We start from the raw sequence: 18,714 nt of genomic DNA, 5'->3' as shown, positions 1-18,714 counted from the left end.
GAACTAGCGTCTCCTTCGAGAGTCTGTAAACGAAAAGTATCACTATTAGCGACAGGAAAATTTCAAATTGTATTGCACAATTACACGAGGCCATGAATAATCTCAGAGACAACCCTGGTACAAATTTGCCGCACTCAAATTAGCACCATGTTCTTAACCATATTTTCTTCAAGTAGAGAAGATGGGTCATAACAGACAAGCCCAACTTGAGGGTTGATCAAGTAAACTATATGTTTCCAAAGATTTGTGTCTAGAGCTTGTCAATGACGTTACCATTATGATGGCATCTCATATGTCAATAGCTACTTACTCTCTGACTGGTCATACAACGAGCCATTCGGATAAGCAACGGTTTCCATGAAAACGGGGTAAATCACACTTTTAGTGAGCCAGAGAAGGTAAATAGCACGAAACTGGGGTCTTACGGGGGAAAGGAACAAAACTGGATGGAGTTATTACCTTCTTCATGATCCGCGAGTATGTTCTCCAAATCCATGACCTCCAGTCCCCGTGTATCGAGCTGATCAGACTGTTCATCCAGTTCTTCAAGGAGCGACCTCGCCTCTTCCACAACCTCCCTTAGCTCTGAGTCAGCTGGAAGAAGAAATGGAAAGTCACGTATTAGACACATGAGAGCACAATGTCATCCTTGAAGAACATTTTAGCTATGTCAGGGAATGCATATCTCTTTAAAAGTTTGGTACGTGCGATGCAATAACGTTATTTTAGCAATCCGTAGCCAACCAGACAAAATAGAATTACCAGTCTGAATGTTTGTGATAACCAAACGTACCATCAGTATCGGCATCGAGTCCGCGGCTCCTTCTGCGCCTGCGCCGACGCCTCCATCCCTCGGAGTCGTCGATCAGCGTTGCCATGACAACCATTGTCACAAGCAGCATGCAAACAAACAGCTTCATGATGTAGTTTCAGCTGATGCAGGGAAAGAAAACAACCATGATTAGTCGGGTCTTGTTTGGCTTTTTGGCAACGTCTCAAGGGCGGAGGTATTTAGGTTTTAATAAAAAGCCCCTTTTGCATGGAAGAACAGCAGTATATAGTTATACAACGGTTTGGGGTATGTATGGCTAAACAACATTGGACAATATCATGCATCAGTTGCTTGAAAACATTACAACAACGTTTAACTCAGGTTTGTCATCGGGCAAGACTACTCGAATCCATAGAAATCTGCCAGATAAGGACAAAAAATATGATAAAAAACGAAAGGACATGACTTTGACACATGTACCAGTGGCTACCACACAAATCTAGCCCGGTTCTGTTTTATCATTGTGGAAACTATACTGGAACCTCAAGAAATCTGCTAGATAAGGAAAAAAATATGACGAAAAGAAAAAAAAAAAACGTTCGACGAAATACTACAAGATTCTCTTTGATTCATGCAATGTACAGACATTATGTTAGTCAGTGATTTACTGTTTTGGAGTATTTGTTACAAAAAAATCAACTTAAATTCGCTTTACTCGCTGAAAACTATAACGTTATGGCGCCCAAGGTGCACAAACGGTTGAGACTAATGCATTGCAGAAAATCATGTTGATATAAGAGCTTTGCTAATACTTACAGAATTCCTGGACAGGTAGATCACGGTACGACGTCACTGATCAGATATCACGACTGGTGGGAATGAATGAGAAGAACTCGTGGACATGGAAATATATACCCCACTGTGTAAGACAATTATACGAATGAGTCATTGTAAATTTAGGTGGTGACTTAGAGTACATTGTCTGTTCATAATACTACTAACAGATGACACACATATGACAAAGAAAATTGTCTGTCAATGGTAGAGACTAACAAATAGAGAAGACAACTGTGAAATATTACACTCACACGTTTATGAAAGGACACGACGTTCGTGTCTAAAACTAGCAAAGAATGTACAGAAAACCAACAGACAACTTTATTTTGGCTTGGTCGTGTCTTGACTTTACTATAGAATTCAGATTGGACACTTACGGTTGAATTGGGTGGCGTGTGCGAGTATTCCTGTCGCTAATAGTGATACTTTTCGTTTGCAGACTCTCGAAGGAGACGCTAGTTCTCGGCAATCTACCGGATGACCTGAACAACAGAAGTTTCAGATGACGTCAAAACAGCAGGATCCGCTTTTAAAGAAATTAAGTCGAAAAATTATTTAGACACAGATGTTATACACTATTCTGTACACCGATTAGTGCTGGTCATTATAATTAGTCGTCGCTTTTATCTGAATTTAAAATTGTCACGAGTGATTCACGTAACATGCCATGTTATTCAACTTAAAGAGAAAACCAACGGAGATGGTAAAACAATTTGTGTCTAAAGCCAGATTCAATCTGTAAACTTACAACATCAACCATGTATACGTAGATTACAATAATATCGTGTGTTCATGCTGCGATATACACCATTCTGTGCACTAAGTGTTGGTTCAGTAAAACTTATTGAAAAAGAAAATCTTGCGAGTCGTCTATATATGTTTACACTCAATAAGAATGACTGTCTATATTTCCACATAGATTTTAGAAATGTGTATGTCAACCAACTTTGTTGGTAAAATGCTGTCGCATATATCCTAATATCATTTTGAAACATGCAAGTGATCTGAACGGAACTGTACTTTGAATTTAGTCCAAATTACCTCATCAATCGCTAGTCAAGCTTCTCAAATACAGAATTAATCAAAGTTCAAGCTCCGAGTTTCTTCGCGGTTCAAGGACGCCACTAACCCTTAGCGGAATAAAGTAAAACTGCAGTCACATGTGTCTCTTTCGTGCGTTCGTGCTGATTGGTCCAATAAAATATATCAACCAACCAATATCGAAGAAAATCTGATCTTCGGGAATATAACAAAACTTTCCCGAATGTCAACCATATACTCATGTATATTGGCTGCTGGATGGCCAAATCCAATGAATTTCTATCATCTTGCCTGATTGGTTTATTTTTCTCTAAGTTTTGGTCAATCAGTAGTCAATTATCGTATAACTACAGATAACACCATTGGTGTCCCGCACAGCATATAATGTTATGTGCTGATTGGTCACCGTAACACACTAAGCATGAAGTAACTGTGAAGTTATTACGTTTATTTTATTGATTATATTGCTAGGGGTCGCTCTTAAATATCCATGTAAAATGCATTGGCAATGTTTTACGGTGCCTAACTTCTTCAATCCGCACAGGGGCGCTCTTGACACGCAGCGAAAAATTGACAATTGGCGGTGGATGGTTACCATTGAGTTGTTTGGAGGGAGGTACGTAAGAAGAACATGCAATAAAGGTAACTTTGTTGACATGGTACAACTTTTATGGCTTCTAATCGCCTAGAATGCTCAGATTAACGTTTTCTGTCACCACTATAACGGCTAAAATCGTCTTGATATCCCATGAGAGTGGCGTTGATCCCAGTTGGGCCGCGGTACCTCAATGTTGCACAGTTTAATATCATTACTGAAGATTACCAAAAGACAAATGATTTACAAATGTTTTGAAGTATATATTCTGAACAAGTGTGCGACATCTAGAGGTGCCCTTGACGAATACAAGACCAAAACTTCACCGCGTTATAAGACCAAAACTTCACCGCGTTAGAGAAACTATATCCTTGGGATCTGTGGTAGCCCCGCCCGCCGAAAGTCCAGTGGAGCTGACCGGAGCTGTTATTATAGACCTTTATATTGCAGCTATAGCTAATTTTTGTTCGTAGACATAACGAAAACCTTGAGTACTCTTCAGAACAGGCCTTTGGCAACTTGTCACTCTCTTATAAAAATGAGAAGCGGTTTAATAGAGGAGCGCCGAACAATGACAAATTCGTATGCGGGGTCATGTAGATCTGGCCCCGCCAGCAAGTGGCTAGGCAACCCGGTCTAACTAGCCGGGCCGTTAACGTCACGAAATGATATTTTGGTTCATTCAACAGACTTCTCTTGAGCTGATTGTAGAAAGTAGACAAGAATAGTAGTATAACTATGAAATGACCATGTTTATCTCATATTCTTTGGAAGTGTTTATTACGTATGAAAATAATAAGTTGTATGTTATGCTGAGATGGTAGAAATTGGACAAGAATCAAGATACACACATTGAACTAGTTGCAGTCAATAAAATATATTTTATTCATTTTAATAAGCTGAGGAATTTTAAGTTTGCTTGTGCATTCCTTGTCATAATTTTCCAAGCACATGATGCAAAAACTTAAAAGTGTTTACATTTTCAATCTACTAGTGAGTGAGTGTGTGAGTGAGTATTAAATATGATTCCTCTTGTATATAATGAATGAATTTTAAGAAATGCGGAAATAAAGAGCAAAAATAAAAATCATATCATTCAAATGTATCTATATAGATAGCTAATTGTTAAAAGTGTTACTTGGTCTTTACAAATTTGTTACGTCAGTGTTTTGTTACACAGTATTGACAATGACCGTATGCATACACATCACGTGTTGATCACACCTTCCTTCAATTAAAACAACAAATTTTTTGTTCATTGAAATTTCAATAAAATCTAAAAAAATTCACTCTACACCCTTAGAGGGGCAAAATGTACCACAAAAGATGGCATACCTATGTTGTAACATAGGGTTATCATAGGCTGACACAACCCGAGCCTCACTTTGGTGCGTGACCCCCAGCTGACCCCGAGGAATTCAAAATGGCTGCCGTAACTGGAAAGAGGTCTAATAGATTCTACAAATATCTATGTACCTAAGATATTGCTACAATTGACACATGCAGTGAACAATTCGGCTTCCACCCTTTGAACATGTAGAACATTTTTCCAATTGAAGTCTGTTGTAATAAATTATTGTCTTTATTTCTAATGATGTTCACTATGTACAGATGCCCTGAGTTTGTCATTTTGTACTGTTTTTGATCATACACTAAGATGTGATCGTGATCCCTTGTACTGTTGGCATTCTGTGAATTTGAAATTCCTTCATAGTCTCCTAGTGTGTAGATTGACCCTGCAATATTAAAACAAGCATACTTAGATATACCAAAATAAGGTCTCATTCATGAGTTTTTTCGCCCCATAGGCTTACATGTTATAGTACATGTTTTACATGGGCGCGTTCGTAATGAAGCTATAGAAGATGCACCAATGTTATTCATTTTATGTTGAGAACATTTACCATAGATCATGTAAAAAAATTGGCAACAGTATCACTACATACAATCTTTTTATAGCAGTTACAAACTGCGCTTAGCTACACCCCCAAAAAGGCACTTTTCCAGCTGAAAGCGCAGGATTGCATCACACACAACGTCGGGGTGTACACATCCAACCTTGCGCGTGACTGTTGAAGTTTACCTGCTAATTTCTTCAGTTACAAACAAGCTTTCATCAGTTTGACGCTTGAGATCAGTCGGGCTGGCTAAAAGGGGATTTCCCACCGATATAAACACATGTTCATGCAGCCGTTCATTTTTTAGGGTACGTATTCTTCTGGGTACCCACTCGGAGCAATGAGACCATAATGACAAGTGGTCAGTGTGGAGCAAATATGTATCTGTTGTGTATTATGTGATTGTAAACCCTGCAGCAATTCAGCACTGGCTGCCATTGCAAGGGTAATTTCTGACCAATAAACCATTATCATTATTATTATTATAATGACATGTCATGAAACAGTGGATTGTATAGAAATTGCATAAAAAATACAGAATTCTTCACAAAACATTGATGCAATAATGACCTTAGATTACACGATTGAAGAGAAGGGTCACAACTTGGCCTCGTCTGGGGTCGGCTTCTCCACACTTGTATCCACCTGTCCCTCCTTGGCTGGTCTTGGGTCCAGTTTGACGTTTGTTCCCTTGATGAGATGTTCCCCCTCCCCCTCCAGTAAAGCACTGTTGTAGTCACCTCCTGGTAAATCTGATTGGATGAGGAAAAAAGGTAGGTAGTATCAGTGTATGGAAAAGATAGTAGACAGGACACATGTACCTTACCTACAATTACAATCTACAGTGGGATGCACTGATATCTTTATGTTACTTTCAGTGCTGTGTAAAGTCAAAGTGAGAGTCAAAGTGATCTCAATCCAGTTTAGCTCACTGAGGAGCAATTCTTCCACTGGTCATGACAGAGAGGACAGATGCTATGTACAGTATTTACAGGTTCATTGTACCGGGGAAATTTCCCCATTTCGACAAGCACAATGGCTTAACGTCCTCTCCAAAGGACTGCGACCCTTTCCGGTAGCGTGTAAGTTGGTTGAGCGACACAGTTGGGATCAAACTCATGACCACTAGTTCCAGAGGCAAGGCTGCTAATATAACCACTAGACTACACACGCTACCAATGTAAAATACATTTGTCATTTGAAACCTATATAACTAAGTAGCTTGAGGATGTATACACCATGCTTTGTAGATAATGTTGATTGTGGTTGTTCCATTTCAAAATCTAAGGGGTAAAGGCATTCTTGTTACCAACCTCCCTACTTGATTTTGCATCCTCCCAAACACACAAATTAACTGGCTGTTACAACAAGATTGGCAATTGAAAAAAAGACATTGCCATGGTGACAGTTGTTGTTGTGGGTGATGTGTTAATGTAATGCTAGCATGTATTGTTCTGTTGTGGTTTGTGTGTTTGTGTGAGTGTGTATGGATGACCCACATTCCACCATTCCAGGGCCTGAGGTCATGGGGGCTAACATCCAAACACACCAGAGATTACAAATGCCTGTGGACGAATTCCTATGCAATTTCTAGAATTCTTGCAAACTTCACACAATACTATACCATTAGGCTTGCCCCTGAGGCGTCGCCAAAAACATATAGGAATCACATCACCCACCTAAATGTTTAGCCAGAAAGGCCAGGGATGCTTCATTGTTGATATCTATGACTACGTGCGGGTCTAGTGGACCCCTGCTGTGGACTCGTGTTCCAAAGAACTCGCCAAACAGGAATGTGAAGTCTGACTGACTCTGGTGTACAGACCCCCTGTAAAAGAAGAGGAGAGCATATCTAATACACATAAAAAACTTACTTGCATGGTTTTTGGTCTATGTGCAAACAATGTTCATTTACATATAGAATACAACACAGGGCTATTCCGCATCACCCGAGGTACCAGCCCAACCGCAGGTCGGATCGCTCGATGGCCGTATATAGGCCGATTTGACCTGACGGAGGGTGATGCGGAATACACCATGTTGTATTTTATTCATGTCATACCCAACTGAGAAAACACATATTTCAATGCGAAATGCTCCAGAATTTGAGAAAAAATTTGGTGTCCTCGAACAAAAAATTGTAACAGTCGCACATTCTAATGTCCAAATCCAGTATTCAAATTTTCGAAATGCATTCTAAATATTCTATGGTCTGGAACACCCGTATCAAACGTTTTCGTGGCCCAGGTATGACATGATGTGAATTATCAAATGTGTATCAAATATTTGAACAGTGAGTTTGACTAAGGTATTGACCAGACTTGTATTTATAGTCAACAGTCATTTGTAGAAAGTGTTATGGCAGAAAACCTCAAAGTCTGCAAATGTTCCTAAGTGAATGCATATTTCATGAAATATTGTTAACGGTGGCAGATTAGTCCCAATGTAATACCATGGTCAGTACACCAATGACATTTATATATATATACCCGATATAAAACAAAAATGGCTTAAATTCCAGTCTGTTGCTTTCTTCTGTACGAAGAAATTAAACTCAAGTTCAACAATCACATATCATTTTACACTTGAAAATAACTCAGATGTGTGTTCTAGACAGTTCAAACCAAATCAATTCACAACTGCAAATGTATAATACAATGCTAAACTTTTTTCCAACACTAAGGTATTCACGGATCGAATTTTCGACGACCACTGTCGCCTTCTTCAGGATCAATAATGACCAATCACTGCCGAACGTAAAATCGGTGAGACAGAACGCTCGTTGAGAACCAGATTCCTTGAACACAAACGCCCCAGCTCGCATTCGTCTGAAGTCTCTCAACACATCCACATTGAATCTCCGGGCCATACCGTCTCGCTGGACAAAGTCAGAATACTGGACACTGAGCAGGACTACTTTATGAGAGGTATAAAGGAGGCCATATACATCAGGGCACTCCAGCCGTCACTCAACAGAGACAGTGGGCGTTATAAACTTCCTGGCACGTTTGACCAATTGCTGACGTCACGTATCCGCAATGACACGTGTCAATAAAGTCACGTGTCCGTAACTCTCGCGAGTTTACGTTCGGCAGTGATTGGTCATTATTGATCCTGAAGAAGGCGACAGTGGTCGTCGAAAATTCGATCCGTGAATACCTTAGTGTTGGAAAAAAGTTTAGCATTGTATTATGATTACTACCAACACAGATGAGCTTTCATTATAACTGCAAATGTATGTGTAACCAAATATTCAAGATAATTTCTCTACACCATGAACTACAGCAGAGTTACCAAATATGAAATAATGGTCTTTTGAAAATTCACCCACTTTATCGTTATCATCTTACGGTCCACCCCGTCCATTCCCATGAGTCTGTTCATGCGTACGATGTTCCCCGGCCAATGGAAGGCCTCCGTGTTGATGAAGAGGATTGGTTGGGTGATCTGTGGGTACATCTCTCTGTCTACGGGTAACATCCAGCCGTCCAGTATGACTGCACATCTGGGGAACAAGATACAATGTCATCATCACAACTTAGAGCACAGCAGATCATCATCTGGTATGTTGTTGCCCGTTGCGACTAGCACAGCCTGACTATAGGACAGTAATGTATTGAAAAATCCCCCCCCCCTTAAATGGCAATGCCTAAAACCTCTATGGAATACTTGGAGTCAGCTCAACAAATACTTTCCTCACTCCACCCAGTTGTAAAAATAGGTACCTGACTTCGGTTGGGGAGGTAAAACTACTAAAAGGCAGTGGATGGAGAGGGTTGGACCCACTGCCCCGATGGCCTCAAAAAGTCTATGGGACTACCTTTCATCAAGTACCGTAGGAGCATCCTCACTAAGTAGCTTTAAAGAACGGTTGCATTCAGATGTGCAAAGACTAGGTGTAACAGACCGTTCAGTGTAACATAACCAGCTGCTGCCGCGCCGCGTGCCTGCGAAGCTGGTGTGTTACGCCTAATGGCAGTTATACTGGCTATATAGATACAGATACCGTATTGTTTGCTGCATGTGGCATTGTTGAAATAAATCAATAACTTGAGTGCCGTTCCACATTGTCCCTGTCTGTCCACAAGCAAATTTAAAAAATACTTCGTCCTTTTGTAAAAGTTATACAACTAATATGAGATAAGTAATAACATTTTCACTGTATGCAGCAATACAACTTAAAGACATAAATGACCACAAGTGTAACTTACTTTAACCTGGGGTCTCTGTAGAGAGAAACAAGGGAACTGGCACCACCAAAGGAGTGGCCCATAGCTGCAACCCTGTCCAAGTCCAGTTTATCCTGTAAGAAATATCAGACGTTTATCACCCCTTGTGAAATGGTACATTCCTAAATCACACATTCTAATTGGTGAATACAATACTGTCAAACATCATCTAAAACCTAACAGTGTATCCTAACAAAAATCACCTTAGGCCATGTTGATTTGATTATATGGATGCCATCCTCCGGGAACCCCAAAACTGATGCGAGCGTGCGAATAAAAAAAAAAGGGTTTGTCAAAAAAAAGTTTGGCAAAAAAACGTTGCCTTCATTATGAAATTTACATGGTCAACAAGGTTGAACAAATTACTCAACACACAGAGAATGGCATACCAATTAATGATTCTTCATTTTTTTCCATTCACATCTTCTTCTTTGACTTTGGCATTCTTTGACATTAGTATCCGTTTTCCGAAATATCTTTTTGCAACTTACGGCATATATAAGAGACAAAAGGTTTCTGAAAGCAAAACTCAAAGCAGTTCAAGCACAAAATTCCCTAACCTTGAACTGTGATAGGTCCATGCCTGTCTTGCACAAGTTGTTGATGTTACTGCCCTGGTCCATGGTGACGAGAAGGTCCAACATGTGACCCAACTCATCCGCTCGCTGGTGGACCTGTAGTACAAGCAGACGTAAGGATGTAAAGGTGATATAATGATAACCTTCTCTGTTACACAGGGGTGTCCCTGTGGTGTAGTGGTCTGCGCTTCTGTTACTAGCCACATCTGGTTCAAATTACTTGGACCAGAAGGCCCGGGTTCAAGCCCCGGGTAGGACACCTCTGGACAAGAGGTGCATTGAGTCATACCAAAGACTTTATAAAAATGGTACATACTTCTGAAACAGTATGGAAGTTAAACACACTCCACTGGACTAGCCTTCTGCTGCAGTGATTGCACCACAGTGTGGCCCAGGGCTATGAAACGGGGATGGGCACCGCTTTACACTTTATGGTGCGGGAGGATTTAAACTGAACTTTTTAACTAACTCTCTGTTACATAACCAAAAGAAATTTACCTGCCAACATTTTCGTAGGTAATGTCTGTTATCTTCCTTACAGCAATAATGACTGGACAGGTCGCATACTGGTATTAGCTATACGCATGCGGTCTCAAATGATACTATTGCCCCAGGATAAGACTGCCAAAAAGTGGAAGGTAAATTCCTTTTAGTTGTGTGACAGAGAAATCTACCACCTATTTAAATGTATTGAAAGTGAAAAAGTGAAAGTGATATCAATCCAGTTTAACTCACTGAAGAGTTATTCTTCCACTGGTAATGGCAGAGATGACAGTATGCAATGTATTTACAGGTTTATTGTACCGGGGAAATCCCCCTACTTTTTTTTACAACTACAATGAACAGCGGGCCCTGGCTTAACAGCCCGTCCTAAGGACTGCCACCCTTTCCGGTTGCGTACATGTTGGGGGAATGACACAGCCGCAGTCAAGCTCACGGCTTCTAGTTCTAGAAGCAGGGCCGCTATTGACTGAACTAAGCACACTTCACTAAACTTCCTGCTATCTACAAACCTCATGAAACTATTCATAGATGTAATGCAGATTCTACACATGCAACACTTTAGGAATAAGCAAGGAATTTATTGGGAGACCTCCTTGGAATGAGTAATTCACCACCACTTCATGCACATGGCTGAAATGACTGAGCTTAAAGGCATCCAGAGCATTTTATGAGGCTTGAAATTAAAAAAAACTCCAATTTCTAGTCATTCCTACACATAGTAAGTTTCAATAACACTATACCATTACATATCGACATCAAAGGAGCAAAGATACGAAGTCGTTGTGTGGTGAGAACTGATAGAAAATCCAAGCCCTAATAGACTGATCCTGACTGTCCATCACAATTAGCGGTTCGACCAATGAGAGAGTGACTGCATGTCCGTCAATATTTGAATTTTTATGTTTTAATTTTGCATTTTTATGTTTTGACGGAGGTGGGCGGGGCTATGGTATCGGTCTATTTACACTAGGCGCGTGAAACTAAAAGATCACCATGTAGCTTATTTTTGTGCAGCTTTTGAGCACTTTTGATAAGAAATCCGCACGCAAATGTGGTAAACAGTGGCATTAAATGTCAATTTCAAAAAGATTACAACAACTAGAATATTTCCAGTTTTCAAGCCTCATCAAATGCTCTGGGTGCCTCTAAAATGAAATTTGTTTTGAAACGACATGTGAACTTGAGACCATCCCTACCTGTTTGTTCCTGACAGGATACTCGTCCCCCTCTGGTTTAGGTGTCATCGGGATCCACTCTACCGTTTGAGTCTTCCCATCATCATCCTGCCTGGTCACATATGTTGCAGAAGCTGAGCCATCTCTGTAGAAATAGGGAACAGTGGATAAAGATATACAGTAAATGCAGAAATGTTCGCGGTGGTTTTATGTTCTCGGTGGTTTTATGTTCTCGGTGGTTTTATGTTCGCAGTGGTTTTATGTTCACAGTTTTTGCGGTAAGCTCTTCGCTGCAAATTCAAAACCACCGCGAAAGTTTTTGCCCTCCTACCCCTTGTCTTCTATTGTCTCAAACGCGAACTTAAACCACCAAAACACTCCATTTTCTGCCTACCGCAAAATTAAAACCATGCGAACTTTAATACATTTACAGTAGTGTAGATTCATGAACTTTGTGGTAGTTTTATTTTGCGGTAGGAGAAAAAAGCAGGTTTTTGCACTGACTTGCAGGTTTTTCCACAGATTTGCACCCCATTCTTTGATCTAGTACTATAATTTCAGTAACAAAATTACCTTTTGCCATGTAATCTATGGATTGATATTGAGAGAAATAGTTTTAATATAAATGAAAAATTATAACTTATGATCAATGTGACCACACTTTTTAGATAGGTGCAGGCCTTTATAATCTATTTTGGTGGCTATCGAGTTTTACAACTGAACAGATTGTAAAATTGGGAGTTAAAATTTGTGAATGGGAATAGCGACCCAATTTTGTTGTTGTCAACATGGGAAAAACCGGACAGGCTATTCCGAGAAGCAACAAAATAAATTGGCGTGGCCTAATGGATATCTGAATAAAACAAACAAACAAACAAACAAACAAACAAACAAACAAACAATCACACACCTGTGTTCAATAGAAGCAACAAGATATCCCCTGGACGCCATCTCTGAACATATAACAGTGTATGTTGTTCTCTGTCCCCCAAGACCGTGGGAGAAAACTATTACTGGGAACTTGGATGGCGTCTCCTGTTTTAACAGTGGAGCATCCAGGATGGCTGGAACCTTGGGGTTACCTACAGGGAGGAAAGACAATGAAAACACCTTAAAAGAAACCTAAGCAGTTTTCAACTTAGAGGAAACCTAAGCAATATTAGGGCCCGAAAAGTCAATTTATTTAGTCATTTCTATACATGATTAGTTCAAACAACACTATCACAATGTATAGCAACATCCCTAATGCAAAAATGTGACGTCGCTGTGATGTGAGAACTCACTGAAAATCATTGCGGGAGGTTTTTGTAGGCTCGCAAAACTAAGGAAATCATCATATGGCACGTTTTTGAGACGTTTTAAAATGCTCAAAGTATGAAGTTATTACCCAAATGTGCTAAACTATGTTAGTAGATGTCACAACCATAAAGATTTCAGCATTTTCTTTATTTCCATTTATTGGGCGCTAACAAATTGCTTTGGTTGCCTTTAAAAACTCTACCTGAAGCCACACCAATTTTCTTCCTTTTGATAACAAGTAGTGTGGTTGGTGTGTATATATTGAATACAACACGGTGTATTCCCTATCGCCTGAAGTATTCGCCTGACCGTGGGTCGAGACCGAGGGTGGTACTGCATATACTGTGTTCTGTTTTAAATATGTCATACCCACCTGAAAAAACACACATTAATGCAAAATGCGCCAGAAGTTGAGACAGTTTGGTGTCTTCGAACAAAAAAATTTTGACAATATTGATTTCAACGTCCAAATCCGGTATTTGAATTTCCGACAGCGGCTCAACCGGTGCACTCAAAGCGAGTTTGAATTATTCAAATCGAATTAGGGAATCCCGGGCCGTACCATTAAGTAAGGACCGGTCTGGACACCCGTATTGAAGGTTATCGTGGCCCGGGTATGATATAAAAAAATATATACAGCTCTTGTCATCATTGTTCAGCAGATTGATAAAAATCTCTTTCAAAACTGCTTAAAAAAACAATGCCACTCCCAATTACAGAAATAATGTACATACCTACCCAGTATTAACCTGCATAAAGGAAAAGTCCATTTTGGAACAGCCATAAACTTGAGGTAGCCATCTAAGTACTGCCGACTGGGCGTCCACGTCGGCCAATCACGCCTCCTCTGTCTGATGTCACATAGCTCAGTTGGGTAGAACAGTCTCAGAAACACACCCTACAGTTCAAAACACATGGTTCAGTTGGATAGAACAGTCTCAGAAACACACCCTACAGATCAAAACACATGGTTCAGTTGGATAGAACAGTCTGAGAAACACACCCTACAGATCAAAACACATGGTTCAGTTGGATAGAACAGTCTCAGAAACACACCCTACAGATCAAAACACATGGTTCAGTTGGATAGAACAGTCTGAGAAACACACCCTACAGATCAAAACACATGGTTCAGTTGGATAGAACAGTCTGAGAAACACACCCTACAGATCAAAACACATGGTTCAGTTGGATAGAACAGTCTGAGAAACACACCCTACAGTTCAAAACACATGGTTCAGTTGGATAGAACAGTCTCAGAAACACACCCTACAGATCAAAACATGTACATATGGTTCAGTTCGATGGAACAGTCTCAGAAACACACCCTACAGTTCAAAACACATGGTTCAGTTGGATAGCTAGAACAGTCTCAGAAACACACCCTACAGTTCAAAACACATGGTTCAGTTGGAAAGAACGATCAGAAACACACCCTACAGGTCAAAACACAAGGTTCAGTTGGATAAAAGTCTCAGAAACACACCCTACAGATCAAAACATATGATTCAGTAAGGGATAACTGTCCCAGAAACACACCCTACTGTACAAATCATATGGTTCAGTTGGATAGAATTACAGTCTCAGAAACACACCCTACAGTTCAAAACACATGGTTCAGTTGGATAGAACAGTCTCAGGAACACACCCTACAGTTCAAAACATGCATGGTTCAGTTGGATAGAATAGTCTCAGAAACACACCCTACAGTTCAAAACACATGGTTCAGTTGGAGAGAACAGTTTCAGAAACACACCCTACAGATCAAAACACATGGTTCAGTTGGATAGCTAGAACAGTCTCAGAAACACACCCTACAGTTCAAAACACATGGTTCAGTTGGAAAGAATGATCAGAAACACACCCTACAGTTCAAAACACATGGTTCAGTTGGATAGGACAGTCTCAGAAACACACCCTATGGGTCAAAACACATGGTTCAGTTGGATAGAATAGTCTCAGGAACATACCCTACAGGTCAAAACACATGGTTCAGTTGGGAAGGACAGTCTCAGAAACACATCCTACAGTTCAAAACACATGGTTCAGTTAGATAGAACAGTCTCAGGAACATACCCTACAGTTCAAAACACATGGTTCAGTTGGATAGAACAGTCTCAGAAACACACCCTACAGTTCAAAACACATGGTTCAGTTGGATAGAACAGTCTCAGAAACACACCCTACAGATCAAAACACATGGTTCAGTTGGATAGAACAGTCTCAGAAACACACCCTACAGATCAAAACACATGGTTCAGTTGGATAGAACAGTCTCAGAAACACACCCTACAGATCAAAACACATGGTTCAGTTCGATAGAACAGTCTCAGAAACACACCCTACAGATCAAAACACATGGTTCAGTTGGATAGAACAGTCTCAGAAACACACCCTACAGATCAAAACACATGGTTCAGTTGGATAGAACAGTCTCAGAAACACACCCTACAGATCAAAACATATGGTTCAGTTCGATGGAACAGTCTCAGAAACACACCCTACAGTTCAAAACACATGGTTCAGTTGGATAGCTAGAACAGTCTCAGAAACACACCCTACAGTTCAAAACACATGGTTCAGTTGGAAAGAACGATCAGAAACACACCCTACAGGTCAAAACACAAGGTTCAGTTGGATAAAAGTCTCAGAAACACACCCTACAGATCAAAACATATGATTCAGTAAGGGATAACTGTCTCAGAAACACACCCTACTGTACAAATCATATGGTTCAGTTGGATAGAATTACAGTCTCAGAAACACACCCTACAGTTCAAAACACATGGTTCAGTTGGATAGAACAGTCTCAGGAACACACCCTACAGTTCAAAACATGCATGGTTCAGTTGGATAGAATAGTCTCAGAAACACACCCTACAGTTCAAAACACATGGTTCAGTTGGAGAGAACAGTTTCAGAAACACACCCTACAGATCAAAACACATGGTTCAGTTGGATAGCTAGAACAGTCTCAGAAACACACCCTACAGTTCAAAACACATGGTTCAGTTGGAAAGAATGATCAGAAACACACCCTACAGTTCAAAACACATGGTTCAGTTGGATAGGACAGTCTCAGAAACACACCCTACAGTTCAAAACACATGGTTCAGTTGGAGAGAACAGTTTCAGAAACACACCCTACAGTTCAAAACACATGGTTCAGTTGGAAAGAATGATCAGAAACACACCCTACAGATCAAAACACATGGTTCAGTTGGGAAGGACAGTCTCAGAAACACATCCTACAGTTCAAAACACATGGTTCAGTTAGATAGAACAGTCTCAGGAACATACCCTACAGTTCAAAACACATGGTTCAGTTGGATAGAACAGTCTCAGAAACACACCCTACAGTTCAAAACACATGGTTCAGTTGGATAGAACAGTCTGAGAAACACACCCTACAGTTCAAAACACATGGTTCAGTTGGATAGAATAGTCTCAGAAACACACCCTACAGTTCAAAACACATGGTTCAGTTAGATAGAACAGTCTAAGAAACACACCCTACAGGTCAAAACACATGGTTCAGTCGGATAGAAGTCTCAGAAACACACCCTACAGATCAAAACATATGATTCAGTTGGATACAACAGTCTGAGAAACACACCCTACAGTTCAAAACACCTGGTTCAGTTGGATAGAACAGTCTCAGAAACACATCCTACAGTTCAAAACACATGGTTCAGTTGGATAGAACAGTCTCAGAAACACATCCTACAGTTCAAAACACATGGTTCAGTTGGATGGAACAGTCTCAGAAACACGGCCAGTTCAAAACACATGGTTCAGTTGGATAAAATAGTCCATTAGATAGATAACATAGATAATAATAAGAGATCGGGTGTCAAGAGAGACAATGTACTCCCCCGGCCGAAAGGTTCTAGCGCAAAGGGTCTGGTATCCAGGCTAATAGAACACAACAGTCACCTCAATGGAACAAGTGTTGATAAGTGTGTTACACGTAACAGTATGATATCATATCTTTCAGCACAAGATTTCCCAACCTTGCCTCTGGACCTACATTATCTCATGGATACTAGAAGGACACAAACACTTCTAAATAACCAAAAAGCTAGACAATGTGGTAACCAGGCTACAATCTTTTGTTTATTTTGTTACCATGATTTACAACTTTTGTCCACAAGCAGAGAGTCTCATGAACCTAACTCTACTTAATAATACATAATTCCGTCACCCTGAAAAGGTACGTCCAAACAGATCTCCAACCCAACATATCCCCCAGTATAATGCACTCCTGTATATCTACACTGTGCATACCTGGGGGTTGCTGCACTAGAGATCTCTTAAACCAACTGTTTTTCAAAGTGACGGATTTATGTAACCTGGCAGTTAAATGTTAATGGAGGTTACATGTACCGGTATGTGAATTGCACAATAACAGAAAAACAGAGCAGTCTTTACTTGGAGTACATTTTGTTTCAGCTTCGAGATTTAATCTCTCTTAATGTTGTTAATGATTACGGAAAGAACAAATTTGTGCCAGTTGTGCATTACTGTAAATGCAGAAATGTTCGCAGTAGTTTTATGTTCACGGTTTTCGCGGTGAACTCTTTACCGTGAACAGCTTTTTGCAGTCATTTTAAATTCACTGTAAAGAGTCCACCCCGGACTTAAAATGACTGCAAAAAGCCGTTCGATTGTGTGACTGTAGCGCTGCTCTTGGTTCAAACGCGAACTCAAAACCACCCTGAACACTCCGTTTTCTTTCTACCGCAAAATTAAATCCCCGCGAATATTTCTGCATTAATAGTATGACTGTATACGTACATGTTTGTCGGGCCCAGAAGTCATGATGTCAGTGACTCCCACAGTGTGCGGTCCTGACCCTGCCCTGATACCCAGTCTGGACCCCATGTTGTCTACCTGGGCTGCCAGCTTACATGTACACTACATATACATAGGTGTACAGATGAATTAGTTATATATACATGCAGTTATAATTTATGATCAGCATGAATAAAATCATCTGTTACTTTCAAGCACTATTCAATTTTTGTATCTTGACATCTCAGGAATTTTGATCTGAGCTAGTAGTGTGTAAAGAAGCTGGCAATATGCAAGTTTTAGGGATCCCCTCTTTGAAACTTAGACATTGGCACACACACACACAAACACACAGGGTCAAAAACATACGCACATGCACACACACACACACACAGTCAAACACACACACATACGCACGCACACATACACACACGCAGGCATGCATACACACATAGTCAAAAACATACGCACATGCACGCACACACAGTCAAACACACACACATACGCACGCACACACACACACACACACACACATTCACACACACACACATACACACACACACACACACACACTGAGAGAAACAGTCATGTTGAAAATACTTCACCTTCTTTCCAAGTAATCATAGCATTCCTGAACATGGTAACAACTGAATCACAGAGTTTAAAAAACAAAAACAGTTCCTGAATATTACGGTATAACGTTAGAATTATCTTACATATTAAATATATTTATCTAGGTCACCAACACTGTTATATGGCTAGCCTACCTGCACCACACGAATAGCTTTCGCGTCAATTCACGATATTTTCAGACACGATATCGATGTTGGCTAACCTACAAATGTCTCGATTTACACACAACTAAAGTATAAACTGTTTTTCCGGTGTTCTTTGCCTCTTGTACTTTGTACCCAGCTGTTTCGGCTTGCACCACCCAGGACGTGACCTGAGGCTGGGTCATAAGGTTAAAGGTCAGCTACTATCCCTCCTGA

The 18,714-nt window shown here is 40.3% G+C and overlaps 1 protein-coding gene across 2 annotated transcripts; it reads right to left on the bottom strand.

Moving 5' to 3' along the window:
• Positions 1-4,103: 4,103 nt before the first annotated feature.
• LOC136443293 (platelet-activating factor acetylhydrolase-like) lies at positions 4,104-18,672 on the bottom strand. Of its 2 annotated transcripts, XM_066440475.1 has the most exons (11): positions 18,490-18,672; positions 17,726-17,845; positions 13,667-13,826; positions 12,540-12,711; positions 11,651-11,774; positions 9,933-10,046; positions 9,355-9,446; positions 8,475-8,648; positions 6,823-6,971; positions 5,714-5,895; positions 4,104-4,981 (listed from the first exon to the last, which is right to left on the bottom strand). In XM_066440475.1, the coding sequence occupies exons 2-10, from the start codon at positions 17,810-17,812 to the stop codon at positions 5,741-5,743; spliced, it is 1,227 nt and encodes a 408-aa protein (XP_066296572.1). In that variant the 5' UTR covers positions 17,813-17,845; positions 18,490-18,672; the 3' UTR covers positions 4,104-4,981; positions 5,714-5,740. The 2 variants fall into 2 exon arrangements, with proteins under 2 accessions (XP_066296572.1, XP_066296571.1); XM_066440474.1 differs by having other exon boundaries at positions 4,104-5,895.
• Positions 18,673-18,714: the final 42 nt, after the last annotated feature.

This window comes from Branchiostoma lanceolatum, chromosome 10, assembly GCF_035083965.1.
Source record: "Branchiostoma lanceolatum isolate klBraLanc5 chromosome 10, klBraLanc5.hap2, whole genome shotgun sequence".
In the NCBI taxonomy this organism is placed as follows: Eukaryota; Metazoa; Chordata; class Leptocardii; order Amphioxiformes; family Branchiostomatidae; genus Branchiostoma; species Branchiostoma lanceolatum.
This window is presented reverse-complemented; position numbering and strand designations above follow the sequence as displayed.